At 47.1% G+C, this 18253-nt stretch overlaps 1 protein-coding gene across 3 annotated transcripts in view; it reads left to right on the forward strand.

Moving 5' to 3' along the window:
- Window positions 1–477: 477 nt before the first annotated feature.
- The window catches only part of ARNT (aryl hydrocarbon receptor nuclear translocator), a 20031-nt gene continuing 2255 nt past the window's right edge, over window positions 478–18253 (forward strand). Inside the window, exons 1-20 of one of the 3 annotated variants that reach the window (XM_010167684.1) lie at window positions 478–587; window positions 1794–1838; window positions 3296–3340; window positions 6914–6958; window positions 9440–9653; window positions 9821–10034; window positions 10119–10184; window positions 10298–10397; window positions 10820–10885; window positions 11368–11453; window positions 11878–11954; window positions 12129–12263; window positions 12712–12786; window positions 13585–13736; window positions 15483–15593; window positions 15800–15878; window positions 16234–16357; window positions 16952–17051; window positions 17706–17856; window positions 18064–18223. In XM_010167684.1, coding sequence (XP_010165986.1) covers window positions 478–587; window positions 1794–1838; window positions 3296–3340; window positions 6914–6958; window positions 9440–9653; window positions 9821–10034; window positions 10119–10184; window positions 10298–10397; window positions 10820–10885; window positions 11368–11453; window positions 11878–11954; window positions 12129–12263; window positions 12712–12786; window positions 13585–13736; window positions 15483–15593; window positions 15800–15878; window positions 16234–16357; window positions 16952–17051; window positions 17706–17856; window positions 18064–18223 — 2155 coding nt within the window. The remainder of the gene's footprint in view (window positions 588–1793; window positions 1839–3295; window positions 3341–6913; window positions 6959–9439; window positions 9654–9820; window positions 10035–10118; window positions 10185–10297; window positions 10398–10819; window positions 10886–11367; window positions 11454–11877; window positions 11955–12128; window positions 12264–12711; window positions 12787–13584; window positions 13737–15482; window positions 15594–15799; window positions 15879–16233; window positions 16358–16951; window positions 17052–17705; window positions 17857–18063; window positions 18224–18253) is intronic. The other 2 variants (XM_010167685.1, XM_010167686.1) reach the window with 2 other exon arrangements.

The following is an 18253-nucleotide window of genomic DNA, read 5'->3' on the forward strand; positions in this document are numbered from 1 at the left end:
TCTCTTCAGAGCTGGAAGATGGTTTTCAAGGTGCCCTACAAGCGTCTCGGTTAATTCTTTGTCTCTTAAATTGGGAAATGGACCCTTTTCAAGAGGCGGCGTTAAGGTTTTTGGGCAAACTCGCAACTCTTCTCCTCCCCTTCTGCGTACTCGTGTGGCTGGCATATGAGAAAGGGGTTCAGCCCCTGCCCACGATTGCATCAGACTCCTCCTCTCTCTAAAAAGGAGACCACATCTTGTAGTTGAGTGATCTTGAGCTTATGAAAACAGCATGTGCTCCAAGCTTGAAACCGACCCCGAGTGCAGGCTCTGGAGATGAAAGGACTCAAAACACACATGGCACAAAATCCATGTGCCACATCAGATGCTGAGACGCAATTGCTTTTAGCAGGAGCTCTATGTGGAGAACACTCCACCCTCTGAGCTAGAGGGGGATTTGACTGATTTATTTTCTTCTTCCCACTCTCCTGTTTAGAAATGGCATCAGATGTTTCCTCGCTGGGTGCAGCTGTCAGCTCTGGGAACCCCGGACCGGGTGCACAAGCTGGAGGAGCCATCGCTCAGAGAGCCAACAAGAGGCGTCCTGGGTGAGTGTGTGCTCAGGTTGTCTGTGGGTTTTATTTTTTTTGGGGGGCAGGTGGAAGTGTGTGTGTGAAGTGTATTTTTGAGGAAATACCGTTCTCTTGAAAGAGTGGTCAGCCTTGTGGTAAGGAAACTTGTCTGCTTCTAAGCAGAGAAGAGTTATCTGGTTCCTTTGGGTGCGCTGCATCCGGTCCCTTCACATCATAGTGGCGTGCTTGGTGCCAACTGTACCTGCTCAAACCAAGTTCTGTATTAAATATAAAAAGAGGGGATTAAAAAGTTGAGAATGTGAATGTTGGGGCCTTGCTCAACCCTTTGACTTCTCTGGGAGAGGGTGGGGGGAAGCCACAATGTGCTTGCGGCAGGCTTTTTGTTTGCTAAAAGTGCCTTTGCAAATTAAAAGGATATTGAGTGGCTGCTCTTAAAAAATTCCTGGCACAAAAAATTGCCTCTTCATTTTCAAGCTAATTCACATCACTCCCTACCCCCCCTCCAGTCACTCAGACTCTTTCCTTCACCTCCATTTGCTGATGCTCCCACTCCCCTGCAGCTCCTCCCATGCTGTCTGCTACTTCGTTTACAAACAGGCGCTGCTGTGCTGTGTCTACACGCCAGTTTTCCATCCCAAAGGGAAGCGAGGTGGAAGCCTTTCCTCTGTCCTCCCACATACGCTTGTTAGAAATAAACGGGTTTTTGACCCTTTTTGAGCAAACACAGTGACACTGTCTGCTGTGGAACTCAGGACACTAACTACACGGGTCACCAGACTGAACTTTAACTCTTGAAGTATTTTGCCCTCTTATTTTTATTATTATTATTATTTTTAAATGCAGCCAATCCAAGCCTTTGAGTTGGGAGTGCTCCGTTTGTTGGCTGTTGATCTGTCCCTTGAGCAGTGAGGAGCAGTTGTGGCAGCCTGTTGGGCTTCAGATCGCTGCTAGGAGATCCAGAGCTTCTGGAACAGGAGATTTTGATGTCGTGGGTGCTCCCAAGTGCGCTTTCTCTCTTTTGGACTGTTTCCTTGCTCTGTTTCTGATAGACATGTAAAGGAAACCTCCTTCTTAACTGTGTGGGTTGTTTCATGTTAGCCCCTGGAATTACTTATATCTTCTTTCAAAGGATCACCTTCATCCCTGTAGGGACAGATGGAAAAGCAACCTGTAAAGGAGAACTGCTTGGTTAATAATTATCTTCTCGCTTCTGTTTTTCAGGCTTGATTTTGATGACGATGGAGAAGGGAACAGTAAATTCCTCAGGTGAGGGAGAATGTCACACCCAGAAGTTTCTGCTCTGCGGTCGAGGTGTGTCTGTGCAGTTCCCCCAGAGCAGGAGCTTGTGGCTTTTCCTCTCCAGTGCAGAGGGAAACGGGAGGAGTCTGAAAGAGGCAGTTGCTCCACTTCCTTAAACTCTTCCCTTTCTCCTAGTCAGCAGTATTCCTCCATCTTTGCAGCTGATGCCAAAGCAAAGCTGCTGTGCACATGGGATCTGTGAGTCTGGAGAAGGGGCTGTGGCTGGGAGGGGATCCCGTTACTCCTTTGGATGCAGACTCCATCTCAGATCTCCCTGGGCCAGCTGCACAGTGTGATGAGCTCAGCTGAAGAAGCGAATCCTTGAGCCCTGAGATGAAGTGGTGTTGCAGCATTCTGTGATCATGTCACTGTATTTAATCATAGAAAGGTTTGGGTTGGAAGGGACCTTAAAGCTCATCCAGTCCCAACCCCCCTGCCAGCAGCAGGGACACCTTCCACTAGACCAGGTTGCTCAAAGCCTCATCCAGCCTGGCCTGGAACACTTCCAGGGAGGAGCAGCCACAGCTTCTCTGGCCAACCTGTTCCAGTGTCTGACCACCCTCACAGTGAAGAACTTCTTCCTAATATCTAATCTAAAATCAGATTAAAATAAATTTTTGATCCCAGCATCTCAAAAGATTAAACCTGTTTCCTGGGATGATTCCAGCGATCCACTGGTTGTTCTGGCTCAGTGCTGCTGCTGGCCGAGCCCTGCTTGATCGTAGAGAAAGATTTTCTCCAAATATCTTCTTGGCACAGCAGCAAGAGGCTGAGCTTTTGTTAGTGCCTCAGACACGTGATACTTCACTCTCATCTGTTGTGGGGATGCTTCAGTTACAGAGACACCCTTAATCCTGAGGAGTTGGCGTGGCTGCAAGTTGCTCCTCTCGTGATCCATATGGAATGCAGGAGAGTTGGAAGAGCTCGTGTCATTTATTTGTAGTCTCACACCGTGGTTTAGGATTAGAGAACTCTAATGATACAGGGAAGTCTGTCTGTTACAGTCTTCTAAAGCAGACTGCAGGGTGGCTTGGCGATGATAACGGTCCTGATGAACCAGGATTGACCTGCTGAGGTCATAGGGACGAGAGTCTGGGTTTGGGCTGACTGTATCTTCCAAGTGCAATTTAACCTATTTCTTTGTGTGTGATTGTGCTTAAGTCACCATGTGTAATGCCTCTGTCCGTGATATGAATGTGATGTGGAGAACATCATCAAGGTGATAAAAATAATTAAACTGTAGTCTTTTAACTAGAGAAATGAAGAGTGTGGGTCTGGATTGCCTGGGCACAGCAGAGTTTGCTTTTTTTTTTAACCCCAGGCCTTTTTTGTGTGATTTATTAAATCTTGTTCTTTTCTTGGTGTCTTTGGGAAAGAAGTGTAAACACTTTTAAGAATTCTTCTTCCTCTTCCTCTTCTCCTAGGTGTGACGATGACCCGATGCCGAATGATAAAGAGAGGTTTGCCAGGTAAGAATCTGCTGCGACGCAGTTTTTGAAGCGTTTGGTGCCAAACCACCTTAACTTAAGAGAGATCCTGCAGCACCCTTCTAACTAGCGGTGTAGATTTTTTTTTCTATCTGAAGGAAGGTGCACCAGAGTATCCAGACATTTTCCTTGATGTTGTTTTTGGACCAGTTCATTATGAGTGTGATGAAATTACGTTCCTCTTTTCCAACATTTCTTTCAGCTGTTCCCTTGGACTCTCAATTCTTTTCCTTCTGCTCGAGAAACTTGAAGTGAGACAAGTTTCATGCTTAGCTCATGTTTTACTCGAACAGGGTTTCCTGGCAAAGGTTGTGGTTTGGGTATTTTGTGAGGGAGTTGGGCAGAGGCTTTCTCTATAAAGAGAATCCAGAGATTGGAGTGTACAGTAAGATTATAAGCAATATTGTGACTCTGATTATCTGCTGCTCAGTGTCAGAGAGTGGCTCTGTACTATCTAATACTGGGACTGACCTCATGGTATTTCTACAGCTTTCTGAAGCCCATGGAACTCAAATTAAATATTTAATGGGTTTATTTTGTGTTGATCTGTAATGTTTTTTGCCAAAGTGACGTTCTTTTGTGTCTATTTCGAGTGCTGTAAATTCCAGGGCGTACCCTCAGTGCGAAGGCACATCATGCCATGTCTTCCTAAGAGATAAAATGAGCAAATCTAGAATAATGGCCAAGCCACTCTGCTTAGCAGCTTGTCTTAAGGAGAGGTCTGGCTTCAGAAATTCCTGAAATGGTGGGTAAAATTAAAGTGATTGAGGACACTGGGGAAAGGACTGCCCAGCGTGTTGTGTCAAGGAGCCTGAGGGGTCAGTGGGGCAGATCACATTGCAGGGTGAGCCAGGGAAGATGTGGGTGTAGGAGTCTTTCCCTGTAATTTCACTGAGGTCAAGCACTGGAACTAGGGGTCTAGAAATGCTTTGTAAAATATTTTTCCTGTCATGTTTCATCCAGAGCTCTAAACCTGTGTCAGAGTCTCGATGCAGAGAGGTCAAAAAAACCCCAAACAAATTGCAAAGCCAAAATTTCAGGTTACTGTCATGCTGTTATTTGCCAAAGGGCTAGCAGAGACTTCTGAGCTGGGGTTTTCCAGCTTTTAAGTGGTTTGACTTGTTCTGAAGTCAAGCAAATTAGAAATGTGTTTGCCAGCCCTCAGTGAATAGCTTTGTTCCCTAGTGCAAATCAGAAGCTCTGGGAACCTGAGGTATAACGGACCCTAATAATGCATTTAAGTGCTGAGATAATGCAGAATAACAAAAACCCATGTGCTGTAGGGAAGCATTGCAGTGTGGAACAGCCTTACGGCCTTTAAAGTGAAAAATTGACAGGCTGAAAGAGTTGGGGCTGTTCAGCCTGGAGAAGAGAAGGCTCCAGGGAGACCTTCTAGTGGCCTCCCAGTACCTGAAGGGGCTACAAGAAAGCTGGGGAGGGACTTTTCATAAGGGTAGTTAATGACAAAACAAGGGGAAATGGGTTTAAGCTGAAAGAGGGGAGGTTTAGATGAGATATTAGGCAGAAGTTCTTCACTGTGAGGGTGGTCAGACACTGGAACAGGTTGGCCAGAGAAGCTGTGGCTGCTCCTCCCTGGAAGTGTTTGTGGCCAGGCTGGATGAGGCTTTGAGCAACCTGGTCTAGTGGAAGGTGTCCCTGCTGCTGGCAGGGGGGTTGGGACTGGATGATCTTTAAGGTCCCTTCCAACCCAGACCGTTCTATGATTCTATGATAAATTCCACTACCTAACTGTGCAGTGCCAGAGCTGGGTGGGGTTTCAGCTCCCTGTGACCCCTATTGTGTGACCTTTGGTCACCCTGCTCCCTACACTCCTGGGAGATGAGCACCCCTTGGCCTGCACGTAGCGCTCAGATTTGTTGTGTGGGTCTGCAGATATCGTGCCACTCACAGCAATTATTTTCCAGTTGTCGTGGTTTAACCCGACCAGCAGCCAAACACCCATGCAGCTGCTCTCTCACTCTTCCCCTGCTCGAGCAAATAGGGGAGAGAATTGGAGGGGTAAAGGTAAGGAGAATCATAGGTTGAGATAAAAACAATTTAGGAAATGAAATGAAATAAAATAATAATAGAATATACAAATGAGTGATGTGTGCAGTTGCTCACCCCCCAACCCAGCCTCTTGGGGCTGGTGATCCTGGAGGAAAAATAATCCTGAAACCACAATCCTGGAAAAGAGAGCGAGTTTTCCAGCAAACCCTCATTTATATACCAACCATGATGTTATATGATATGGAATATCCCATTGGCATATCCCAGTGCCAGTTTGGATCCGTTGCTCTGGCTGTACTCCCTCCTACCTGCACGCTAGCAAAGGATGGGAAATTGAAAAGTCTGTAATTTCTTAGCAACAACTAAAACCATCAGTATACGATCAACATTCTTTCCATACCAAATCCCATACGGAATCCAAAGCACAGCACTATTACAGAATCACAGATTATTAGGGATTGGAAGGGACCTCAAAAGATCATCCAGTCCAATTCCCCTGCCAGAGCAGGAACCTAAATGAGATCACACAGGAAGGCGTCCAGGCGGGTCTTGAGCTGCCGAGAAGAAAATGAGCCAGGACACCGGTACATTCTTCCCTCCTCAGATGATGTGAGGCAAAGCAGAGCATGAAAGTGAACACAACTACTTTATTTATTTTTTTTTTTAAATTTACTTAAGTGCTAAAACTTGTTTGCAGTGGAAAGGAACCACAGCTGACCAATGCTAAAAACATCTCCTGTTCTCCATAAATCCGCAGCGCGTCTTGTAGCTCCTCAGCCTTTGCGGGGGGGTTGCGTGCCTGCCTTACTGAACACATGCGTGGTACATTCTCCTTTTCTAGTGGTAGCTTTTTTGGGGGGGGGGGGGAATTATTTGTTTTCCAAGGCAACCAAACCTCAAGGAGGAAAATTTATCATCAGCTTCTGTAAAACAAGGTTTGCAGATTCCTCTTCCCTGAGAACTGAGAGTTGCATGCAGGTTGGTGGGGATGTCTGCGTGCCTGTTTGTAGGCGATGCCCATAACACCTCCGCGTGCTATTTGTCATCTCACCGTCTCGCCTGTGTTGTCCTCAAGAGTGTTTTATGTAGCAGCGTCACGAAAATGTGTGGTGTTAGCTGTGAATCTTAACACTGTTTGTGGATTTCAGGGGGGTTTTTTTAATCTGCTTTTCTGATTTGTTAATACTATCATAGAGGCTATTGATTTTATTTATTTATTTTTTCTTTAAAGAAAGAGTAGTGTAATATGACTGGGACCCTAATTCCCAGTTCTGCCATTAACCTTCTAATCTTGTGCAGAATAATCTGCAGCTTGGTTTTATGGAAACCAGAGCTACCCCTCGCCTATTGGTGAACATCTTAAAGCTTCGAAACAACCACTCATCGGACGCGTAAATGTCGCAAACTAATGGCTGCTTTGTTTTCTGGAATTGCTCCTCTGCAAAACAGATGTGTCTGTAGGCTGGGTTTCCTAATACATCTTCCCATTTTTCATTTCTTTAAACTTTTTCCATTTTTAGCTTAGATCGCTGATTTTATTTTTAGGTCTGATGATGAACAGAGTTCAGCGGATAAGGAGAGACTTGCCAGGTAGGAGAATGGAGATTTCAAGCATGGACAAGCAAAGAGTATTTCCTTTCCTTTAATGTTTCTCTAGGCATCCCTTCTCTTTTTTTCCCCCCCCCTCTCCTTCCCTCATCTGCTGCAGTAGAGGACTTGAAACTGAACAGACTTCTGGAAATTGCTGTGTAATTGGAATTAGGAGGAGAAAGGCATTTAGTCTCCTTGTGAGAATGTCTTTGGGGAATACACAAAAGGATTTGTTTGCCATAGACCACAGGCTAGAGCCTGGTTGGGCCATTGCTTTCACTGAGTACTGGAGCTTTGCTAACCTGTGCTAAATACAGTTCCTCTCGTGCTGGATCGAGGTGACAAATGGTCTGTTGTCACCTTGGTAGGGTTTTATCCCAGGAATGCTGTTGTACTATCAAAACAGACATTAAGATGTGTACTAGTTCAGGTTACCCCTTAAAAACTTCCAGGAAAGGTGGTGTCCTGCACATTACAGCACTTCAGGCTTACTGAAAACAGGATTTTTAATGTTTTTTTTCCCCCCCAAGTTCTTGTTTGTAATTAGTGAGGAACTGTGGCTGAAATGACCAAAGCAGACATTTGAAATGCTGTACCACGAATACAGAAATGTACCCCCAGAATGTGTGCGTGCACGGTGTGCTGTCAGGACTGCACTGCTCCGGCAGAAAACCACCGACTCTAAATGTCCCTTCCCCCTTTTTCCAGCTGCTAAATTAAAACTGAAATCACCACCCAGGTTTCTGTTGCTTGCCACCCACAGCTCGTTCCTGCTGCAGAGCTCAGGGTTGGTAATTCACGAAGGATGGCTTGTTTTGTGGCTTGCCATCTCGCAAACTTACCCTAGAACTTCTTAGGATTGTTCCAACCTAAATTCATTCTTAAGCAATCCACAGGAATAAAGAGACTGTCATGGGTGCTGAGAATGCAGCAGTTCTGGTCAGTCAGTTGCCTGCTGGCTGGTTTTAAAACAAAAATATTCCCCCCCAAACGCAGCGTTTCCCAACTGCTGTCTTGCATTGCTTAAATATTTGAGGAGATAAGGAAGGGCTAGAGGTGGGGCCTGTGCGACAGCAAGCAGCACTGCTTCTCGGGGATTTCTCCTCCAGTAAAGCAGTGACCCTTTCCTCTCTCCCCCATAGTCTGTCATTGCTGTCATGCAAGAGCCTGTAGTATAGAATATTTGACAGTGGGGCAAGTAAATGTCTGGTGGTTTCCCAGTAGCTTTTGTAGTGGAGGTAGCGTCTCGTGCGCGCTTGAGCACGTGAGTTTGGAGAAACTGAATTAAAGGTGAGTGTGATAATTGAAGTGCTTCTTTTCCTGAATGTATCAGTCTCTTGCAGCAAGGAGCAAGGTCACTGAATGATTGCACACACCTAGTAGTGATAAATGCTCTCTCTCTTTTTTTTTTTTTTTTTTTTTAATCCTCTTTAATTCACTTGCCTGTCTGTGTCCTTTCCAACACTTTCATCTCATGTCATGTCCCACCATGTGCTTCCTTGCATCTGATCCATCCTTCTCTATAGGAAACCTGGCTTTTCAGTTCTGTTTTGAAAAACCTACTTTAATAACCCAGTTAAACTACACATGCCAGATAAAAAGAACCAAAACTCTCCACAGGTTATGTTCTGATCTCTGGGGTTGATGGGGACTTTGTCCTGTGAGCAGACTTGCAAAAGGTTTGTGAAGAACCTCTTAAGGACTGGAAATGGTAGATGGTCTGTCCACATTGGCCTTGATCTATACAGAAATCGGGTGTAGATCTGCTCTAAAGCTTTCCCTCCTACCATGATACTGTCAGAGGCTCTTGATGTAACTGAGAAGTATCTCGATGAAGGCACTGCAAGGTGAGACTCATCTGTTGTCATTTAGGTGCCCAAGTCTTAGCTGCAGCCCTGGCCTCCTCGTATGGTTATTGGAGACGCATGGGTGTCTGGAAGGTGATGGTGGAGGGGATTTGATTCATCCTCTGACAAACAGTGGGTGGGATGAGTCATCTTGGTCTGTCTGCACCGATGCTGTTTAAAAAGCACATTTCCACAGTAGTGAGGTGAGCCCCACTTTGAGAGCAGAGGCCACGGTAAAGGAAGAAATCCTTTGGCTTGCTGCAGTGTTGGGAAGGTGATGGGGGAGCTTCTTTCTCTGCTAAAATAGCTTAGCCTAGCTCATTGCCTTCACCAGATACCAGGGAACCGCTGTGTGAGGTTCTTGTGAGGTTTCTTCAAGCGAAGGTGTGAGGTTCTTGTCCGCAGCAAAGAAGGTCCAACTGTAGACTCTCCTCCTTGCACTTGTTCCTGCGTTCTTTTGTGCACGCCCAGCATGTCAGGCGCTTGTCGTCCTTCTAACTCCTGATGACCCTGATGCATCTCTGTGTTTTGCACTCTGGCCTTTGTGGAAGCGTTGACGTGGGGGGAAAATGGCTGAGGCATCTGGCCCCTTTAGTAACTTCATCTTCCTCCTCTCCTCGCTGGCCTTTTGCAGGGAAAATCACAGCGAGATTGAACGTAGGCGAAGGAACAAGATGACTGCCTACATCACAGAGCTGTCAGATATGGTGCCCACCTGCAGTGCCCTGGCCCGCAAACCAGACAAGCTCACCATCCTGCGCATGGCTGTCTCTCACATGAAGTCCCTGCGTGGCACAGGCAACACCTCCACTGATGGCACCTACAAACCTTCCTTTCTCACTGACCAGGTCTCTTGGCTTGATGCTGCTTTGTGGGAAATACTGCAATCGGGGGGGAGGGGAGGGGGGAAATTAAATTGTGGGTGGGGGGAAGATAGATGCCCCAGGATGGGTTTAGAGGGTGTCACCTGCTTGGTTCTGGAGCTGAGAGTTTATCTGTCTGTCTGTGAATGCAGGAACTCAAACACCTGATCCTAGAGGCAGCCGATGGCTTTCTGTTCATCGTCTCCTGTGAAACCGGGAGGGTGGTCTATGTCTCCGATTCTGTGACTCCTGTCCTGAACCAGCCCCAGTCTGAATGGTTTGGCAGCACCCTCTATGACCAGGTGCACCCGGATGATGTGGGCAAGCTGAGGGAGCAGCTCTCCACGTCGGAGAACGCGCTGACAGGTAAAGCAGCCTGGGAAGGGGGTTGGCGGGGGTGGGTGGTGTGAAAGCCTGCAGAGGACTTGGATTAAAACCTTCCCTTTGTAGAAGGAACCAAACCCTGGTGCCTTTCTAACAAGGATCCTGCAACCCCCCCTGAGAATGCATCTAAAGGTACCACTGGTGACACTTGTGTCTTGCTGGTGTCCTGATAACGTTACCTGGTGCCTGTGGTGGTGAAAGGACTCACGTTGCAGCAGCGTCTTTGTTTTTTCTTCTTTCCTTAGGTCGCATCCTAGATTTGAAAACGGGGACTGTCAAGAAGGAGGGCCAGCAGTCCATGAGGATGTGTATGGGTTCACGAAGATCTTTCATCTGCCGAATGAGGTAATGAAGAGGTTTTCTGGGGAAATCTCCTTTGAGCCTGAAGCTGGTCTTACTCCCTGGCCACTTCATGCTTTTATTTCAGCTTTTTTTTTTCCCCTCATTCTGACATAGACATAATAGAACATGGCTGAGCTGTGCACACAGAACTAGCAGTCGAGTTCTTGAGATGTTTCTTTCCCCTATGCCAAGATAACTCTTCAGACTGTTGTAGAAGACCCAATTTCAAGTAAAAATGTTTTGACTCAATGTGTCCCCTCCCTTCTCACAGTCTGTAGAATGAGGGCTTTTCACTTGTGTGATGGAGATTCAAAGATTCATCCCCATTTATGGAGTGCTTCCTCTTTTTCAAGATTGTCAAATTGTTTTGATATTGACCAAGAAAGATAAAAGCCTTTCCCCTCACCTTTCTAATTCTGGTACAGGTGTGGCAACAGCTCGGTGGATCCAGTCTCTGTAAATCGTCTCAGCTTTATGAGGAATCGCTGCAGGTAAAGAACATAAAAGCTGTGGGTGAGCCCAAACAAAAGGAGCTGCAGCTCTGGCCTCAGAGTGGTGGGGACACACTGTGGTGAGCGTGTGTAGGATAGAGTACAGCTCGTGGAAGAATTTAGATGGAGCTGTGGGTAGAGGAACCATCACTGTTGAGGAAGATAATCCTGGGGAAGATGAATCTTTATTTATTCCAAGATTGGATTTGAAATCAATTTAAAACCATGTCTGCTTCACACTGTTGTTGTTGGGCTCAGGTGTATATTGTTCCTTTTTAATTTGAAATTTAGGTAGATTCCAGCCTGCTCTGTTTTTGGACATTTCACATTTATGTTAAGTCTCTTCTTTATTTTTTTACCCTGAAGATGTTCTATGGAAGTTGTTGTTGTTGTTTTTTTTTTTTTTAAATACAAGTAGAAACCTTAACTCACCTTATCCCAGTTTAATAAATAGCACAATCAGACTGTTTTTCTCTCTCAAGGAATGGTTTAGGTGCAGCAAAAGATGGTGAACCTCACTACGTCGTGGTGCACTGCACAGGCTACATAAAAGCTTGGCCCCCCGCAGGTAATGACTGAGCTGAAGCCTTCGCCTGTGCTTGTTTTTAAGAGCATATGGTCTGAAGTGGGTCCGTGCTATGAACTGAATGTACCAGCAAATGCTTTCCAAATGTATCTATCACTTATTTTAGAATTGAACTCATTTTTTGCAGATGCTGGATCAGAGATCTGTGTCTCTGGACAGTAGAAATATACTGTAGAGGATTAAAATAGTATTACACTGTCTGATGTGGTGGCTTGTGCTGAAAGTTCCAGAGATCTTTAACCCTTCTGGCAAAAAGAGGGAGAGGGATTCCTTCATGGGAAAGGATATTGAATTACAAAACAGAGTGGAGAGATGTGTTGAAGTCAGAACTGCATGTTATTTTCCTCTGAAATTAGCAATTTTTCCTGTATTAACTTTGCTGGAATTTTTTGTCACTCCTCTTAAGGTGTTTCACTACCTGATGATGACCCGGACGCTGGCCAGGGCAGCAAGTTTTGCCTGGTGGCTATTGGCAGGCTCCAGGTAGGTAGTGTCTTTTGATGATTCAACACTGCCTTGTCCTAAAAGTTCACAGAGTTAAAATCTTCTGTTGGAAGATGTTTCCATGATTGCCACAAATCTGACTGCAGGGCTGGCTGGTCAGGAGAAAGCAGCTCTGGCAAGATTCGGTAGCGCTGTACCTGTCGTACCTTGCAGGTCACTAGCTCACCCAACTGCACAGACATGAACAATGTTTGTCAGCCAACAGAGTTCATCTCCCGACACAACACCGAAGGCATTTTCACCTTCATAGATCACCGCTGTGTGTCTACGGTTGGCTACCAGCCCCAGGTGAGAAAATGGTAGGAGCTTTCTAAGAAAGAACTGCTGTTTGAACTTACTTTTCCCTCCTCCGTGTACTTCGTGGCTCTGCTTGTCTGACAGATCTGATAAAACAATGCCCAGGGCCTAAACCAGACCTGTTTCTTTTCCACTGGTTGTTTTTTTCATGTGCTTTTCCAAGTACTTTGATCATTGGAAGGGTGGGAGGCACTGGATTACGTCTAACGTCAATTAAGATTGGCTTTGCCTCCATTTGAGTTAGAGATCAAACGCTAGACAACCACTGTTGTGCTTCTCTTTAAAATACAGCACACCAGTTCCTCTACTTGGTTTGTGTAACAGTAATTTGATGGGGTAACTACCTGTCCAAAGTGGAATTAATGGGGCAGACCTGAATGAGGGAGTCTGCCTGCCAGAGGAACTGACTTGATCTCTCTCCCAACACCTTTAAAATTAGGAACTTCTGGGGAAAGACATTGTGGATTTCTGCCACCCAGAAGACCAACAGCTTTTGCGGGACAGCTTTCAGCAGGTAAAACACTTTGGCTGTCACCTTGCATGCCGTGTGGTGTTCAGATTGGAATCTGTCTTGGTGCTTGCAAAGCGATGGAACTAACTGGAAAACCAGGAGAAAAATAAACCCTAGATATTTCTTCTTTGCCCAATGGCAAACAGTTACAGATATAGTCACATAACGGTAAATGTGCAAAACAAAACAGAAGCATCTGATGTCTAACTCTTGAATTCATCCTCTGGCTGCTAGTCCAGTCTGCTTTTAGGGCCAGAGACGTGGCTACAAAGTGCTTACTTGAATGCCATGCTTCTGTGGCTGAAACACTGGTTCATCTCTAGGGCCCAGCCCAGTGCTGCAGAACTCGAAATGGATGTGGTTTGCTTGCCCTGTTGTCGTTACTCTTATTTCTGAGGGCGTTGGACTTGTGGCAGGGCAGGTAAGACTGCCCCTGTGCTTTCATGACTCCAAAAAGCAGCTGCTCATATCCATTTGTCCAAATAGTTGGAATCAGAAGCAACAGCATGTGCTTCATTTACTGGAGGCTTTTTTCATACATCTCACCAGTGCAAAGAGATAAGAAAAGTGGAAGCTAAAAAGGGGATATGAGATTCCTCTCCCACATCATTCAGGAATCAAGATAGCCTAAGGGAACAGTGGCAGTGCCATTTAGGTGGGGGAGACCGAGATACGGTCTTGGGGGCTTTGAGGCAAAGGGCCATCACAAGGTTTTAGCAGGGGGTGGCTTGTGCTCAGAAGCAGTTTGCTCTTCAACACCTTGTTTTATCAGGTACTACTGATGGCGTTACGTTTTTTTAGGTGGTGAAGTTAAAAGGCCAGGTTCTGTCAGTCATGTTCCGATTCCGATCCAAAAACCGGGAATGGCTCTGGATGAGAACCAGCTCCTTTACCTTCCAGAACCCCTACTCGGATGAAATTGAGTACATCATCTGTACCAACACCAACGTCAAGTATGTACATGGAAATGACTTTGCCAGCCACCAGTGATAGCACGTGAACCTGATGGGATCTTGTCCCAGAATAACCAGCAACACAGAACTGCGGGAGCTTTGGCTTCTCCCCCCTCCACCAAGCTTCCCAGCAATTTGTGTGGGCTCTGGAGAAATTACTAAATCCCGTGAGCGCTCTTTTCCTGGGCCGTGGCAGGCACTAGAGGACTGTAAAGTGCAAGAAATATAATTTTTTATTTTTTTTTTGGTCTCTCTTGGCTGCCCAAGTTCAGCTCCAGCAGTGCCTTTTTTTAACTCTGGTTACTGGAGCAAGTCTCCTGTCTGTCTGCATTCAGAACTAATATTACTGAAGTCTGCCTTTGAACGTAGGTCTTGGGCTCCTGTGACAGTCCAGGGGGGCAGCTGGTCCAGGGGGTGGCTTTTCACATGAGCAGAACTGGCTGCAGTAGAAAGGAAACACTTAATTTTTCTCCACTGCTGTAGTTTTGTCCTTGGATTCAGAAACAAGCTCCAGCGCTGCTCTCTTCTATTCTCTCGACCATTGTAGTGGTTTGGTGAATCTCCTTTGGGAGTGATCAGAGCTGCTCTCTCTTCCCCTGAGTCAGCTCCAGGCCCTTTACAGAAGAGCAGCAACTGAAATAAAGAGGGGAGGGTGGGGGGGAAAGTTAAAAAAGTGCCTGCATGTGACTCCAAACTGCAGGCTTGGTGGGTGCAGCAAAGGGAGTCTCTCCAGCTGGGCAAACAGAAGGCTTGAGTGCTTGTGGGCAGGGGAAAAGCCAGGATTTTCTTGTTTGTTTGTTTGTTTTTTTTTGTTTGTTTTGTGTTGTTTTGTTGGGTTTTTTTTTTTGCAATGAGGTGAGGTCCCAGAGTGCAGATAGCACTGCTTCCCTTCCCGCAGCTGCCAAGCTGATGCTTGCTGATGAGAAAGTATTGAGAGCTGAGCAGTGGCAGATCCCTCTGGCTTTAGAGAGCTGTGGTCTGAGGGCAGGGCTGAAATGTGACGCGGGTCTGAGATGGGCTGTAATTCCTGGCCCGGTGTTAGCGATATCTCTTTGAACTCCTTCATTCCACATGCGTCCATCCTCACATCCATACTGCGCTTTCTCAAAGCACCGCGTGATTTCAGACCCAAGAAGCAGCGTTGGTGTCTGAGGTGTGTTTTAACTGCTGGGTTATCTGTATTGTTTTGTCTTTTAGATCAGGTACTACCGAAGCAGCAGCAAATAACTGTTGAGAAAACACTGGATTTTATTCCTTTCTTGGGGGAATTAAATGTTCACTGACTCCTGACAGTTAACAGGAGAGTGTAACGAACTCCACCGCTGACTTGGGCTCAAAACCTAAAACTGCTGGTGGTGTCTGCAGGCTCCAGCTCTGCAGTGTCTGACATAGAGCTGAATGGAAAACCTGGGGTGTTTTTAGGTTCCTACAACCTTTGCTTGCGCTTTAAGGATGGTGCAGCTCTGACTTTGCTCCTGGTGAAGGCTATTAATTGTTCCCCTGCTCAGTGACTGAGTGGGAGGGGGCAGAGCCCTTTGGCTCACAGCTACTAGCATTATATTACATGACACCCCCACTTTCAGAGACCACGAAACCGAGTGGAAGGATCCTTCCCTCTAAGAGGTTTTGTGAAAGCAAAGCTTCCAGTCTTGTCCGAGACAGGCGCGCTCTCCTACACACAGTAGCCAACCATTCGCTTTCGTTTGGTATTTTTTTTTTAAATACATTTTTTTCTTTACTTTCAAGGAACTCGAGCCAGGAGTCTCGACCTGCTCTGTCAAACTCAATGCAGAGGCCCCAGCTGGGGCAGAGTGTCAACCTTCCCCTGGAGATGGGCACAGCACAGCTGCCCACAAGGTCAGGAGGTGCTCAGCTCCTTTTACCATGCCTCTCTCGCTGGTTCTGCCCTCCTGTCAAATAGCCTTTCTACCTCAAACTTTCCTCTCTGCAGCAATGAACTCCTCTGGGCTAATGAATCATTGGTGTAACCACAGAGTATCTGTTCCCTTGGTAATCGTTTTTAGCAGCCACTGTTCTCCTGTTACAGAGACTTTCTATTTTAGGCAGCAGCAGCCGCCACAACAGACAGAGCTGGAAGTGGTCCCGGGAAGAGAGAGCCTGTCTGGTTACGACCACTCACAGGTAAATTGGCAGGGGTTTCGGTTACACTTTCCATTTGTTGTCCTGCATTATTTAAATTACCTTTTGCTGGGGCTTTAAAGGTGGCCACATAAGATTGACCTGAAGCTGCCGAGATTTTGGAGAGGAGGGAGTTCTGCCTTGGGTTTTACTGAATCTGTTTGATTCTGATCTGCCCTTGTTGATGCCTCCAGCCCTAAATGGCCACTCTGTCCTGATAAAACCCCCAGAGTCTGGAGAGCAGCCTGGCCTCCTGCGTGTGAGGAGCACAGCCCTCGGCTGTTCTCCATCTGGCTGTGACCCACAGACTTCCTCTGTGCTCGAGGTATTGACAGCTCACGTTTGTACCTGCTCCCAGGTTCCCGTTCAGCCCGTGACTGCGGCCGGCCCGGAGCACAGCAAGCCCTTGGAGAAGGCAGAGAGTCTTTTTAATCAGGAGCGGGACCCGAGGTTCAGCGAAATCTACAGCAGCATCAACACAGGTAGGGAGTGCTGGGCTGTGAGACATGGCCAGGGGCACATCACATCTTCATCTGATTCCAGCTTCGATCCAAGCGCTCTTTGCTCTTTTCTGAGCTGCTCAGGGCAGTTCTGGGTGCAGAGGCTCAGTGTGACTGTGTTGTGGCAGCCCAGGTCTTATGTGACAGTGCCAGTTTTGACGCCGAGTGGATAATTCCTGTCTATGTGGATATGCTGTTGTGACACTGAATTGTCCTGCAGCCAACGTTTTGCTGGAGGGGTGTGAGGAGGGAACGGGTGATAAGGTGTCTCTTGCTCTGTGTGTTACTGCCCCAGTGAGCAGTTCTCTGTTCCTAGTCTGGGCACAGAATGTAGTGGATGTTCTGACCCCAGAGGACCTTAATGCAAAGTGTATTAGAAAATGGAGAGGAAATCAAATTAACAGGCTTTTACAAAACCATCTGGAGTCCATGTCTGGATAAGGAACAGTCATGTTTAATGCTTTGTCTCAAAACAGTCTTCCTTCACATAGGCACATCTCTTGCAACTGGTTCTCTGTCCCTGTTCCTGCTGCTGAGACTTTCACAGCACTAACATGAGTCATCCTCTCTCCACAGACCAGAACAAAGCCATTCCTGCCAGCACAGTGCCTGCCAACCAGCCCCTCTTCAGCCAGGGAAACACTTTCACCCCATCACGACCTGCTGAGAACTTCAGGTGAGGCTTCCTGTGCTGCACTTTGAATGGCCTCTTCTTCATTTTTTCTTGTCCTGCAGTTGTTCCTATTCTGTCTGTGTGTCCTTCTGCACCAGCTGAGTGTTTCCAGCCCCTCTCTGCATGGCAGAGATTGTCCATAAATGTGTTCCTGTACAGTGTGCACAGAAAATACAAGGGGAGCACATCCAGGCATCAATTTCTTCGAGGGGTGGGGGAGAAGAGGGCTCCTGCTCTCCTGCCTCATGCTGCTTTGCTCCTGGTCAGAGGTGCAGGAGCTTTGAGGCTGTGTGCAGAGTCACCATAGCCCTTCTTCTGCTGTGATGGTCCTCACCCTTATCTTCCCCTGCCCAAGCTACTGCCTCGATTCCCTGATATCCCTCTGCTCTCTTGCTTGCTGAAGCTTGTCTGTGGGATAGCTGTGCTTCAGAGAGTGTTTAGACTGAGCTGGGTGAGAGATAACCTGTCCACAAACTCAGCAGCTCCTGCCAGTTGTGTCCACAGCGGGGCAACGTGACGGGCACTGGCATGTGAGCAAAACTACCCCCCACTTCTGTGCTCCTTTTCCCTCACCAGTAACTTGCACAGATGGTTTTTGTGTCTCTATGTCCTGAATGTGATACCCAGTGTCCAAAGAGTGCCTCTTGTGTCTTCCAGGAGCAGCAGCATGGTACCTCCTGTGAACATTATTCAGCAGCAGCCCTCGTCAGCAGGCCGGATCTTAGCACAGATTTCACGCCACTCCAACCCAGCTCAGGTCAGCGGAACCAACTGGGCTCCAGGGACACGGCCGGCGTTCACACCCCAGGTAGCAAAACCCAAGTCCCTGCTGCATCACAGACCCTTCTCACCATCATGAATCAACCTGCTTTAGCTCTGGCTGAGTGATGGAGCTGGCTGTGTCCCCGTGTGCTTCCTCCTTTGGGACCAGTACAGCAACTCTCAGCCTGGTTAAGACAAGCTTCAGAATAAATGTGTCTCTCTTCTTCCTCTCCCATTTCTTGCTCTCTTACAGCAAGTGGCATCCCAGACAGTGAAGACTCGGCCCCCTTCCTTCAGCATGGGGACATTCCAAGGCACCTCGTCCTCCTTCAGCCCCATGACAGCGCCTGGCTCTACAGCTTCCCCTACGGGGGCTGCTTACCCGAACCTTGCTGGCCGTGGCACAAGCTTCAGTGAGTATGGCTTGGAGTTCAGGGGAGGTT

Source organism: Antrostomus carolinensis, unplaced genomic scaffold (assembly GCF_000700745.2).
Source record: "Antrostomus carolinensis isolate BGI_N321 unplaced genomic scaffold, ASM70074v2 scaffold21055, whole genome shotgun sequence".
In the NCBI taxonomy this organism is placed as follows: domain Eukaryota; kingdom Metazoa; phylum Chordata; class Aves; order Caprimulgiformes; family Caprimulgidae; genus Antrostomus; species Antrostomus carolinensis.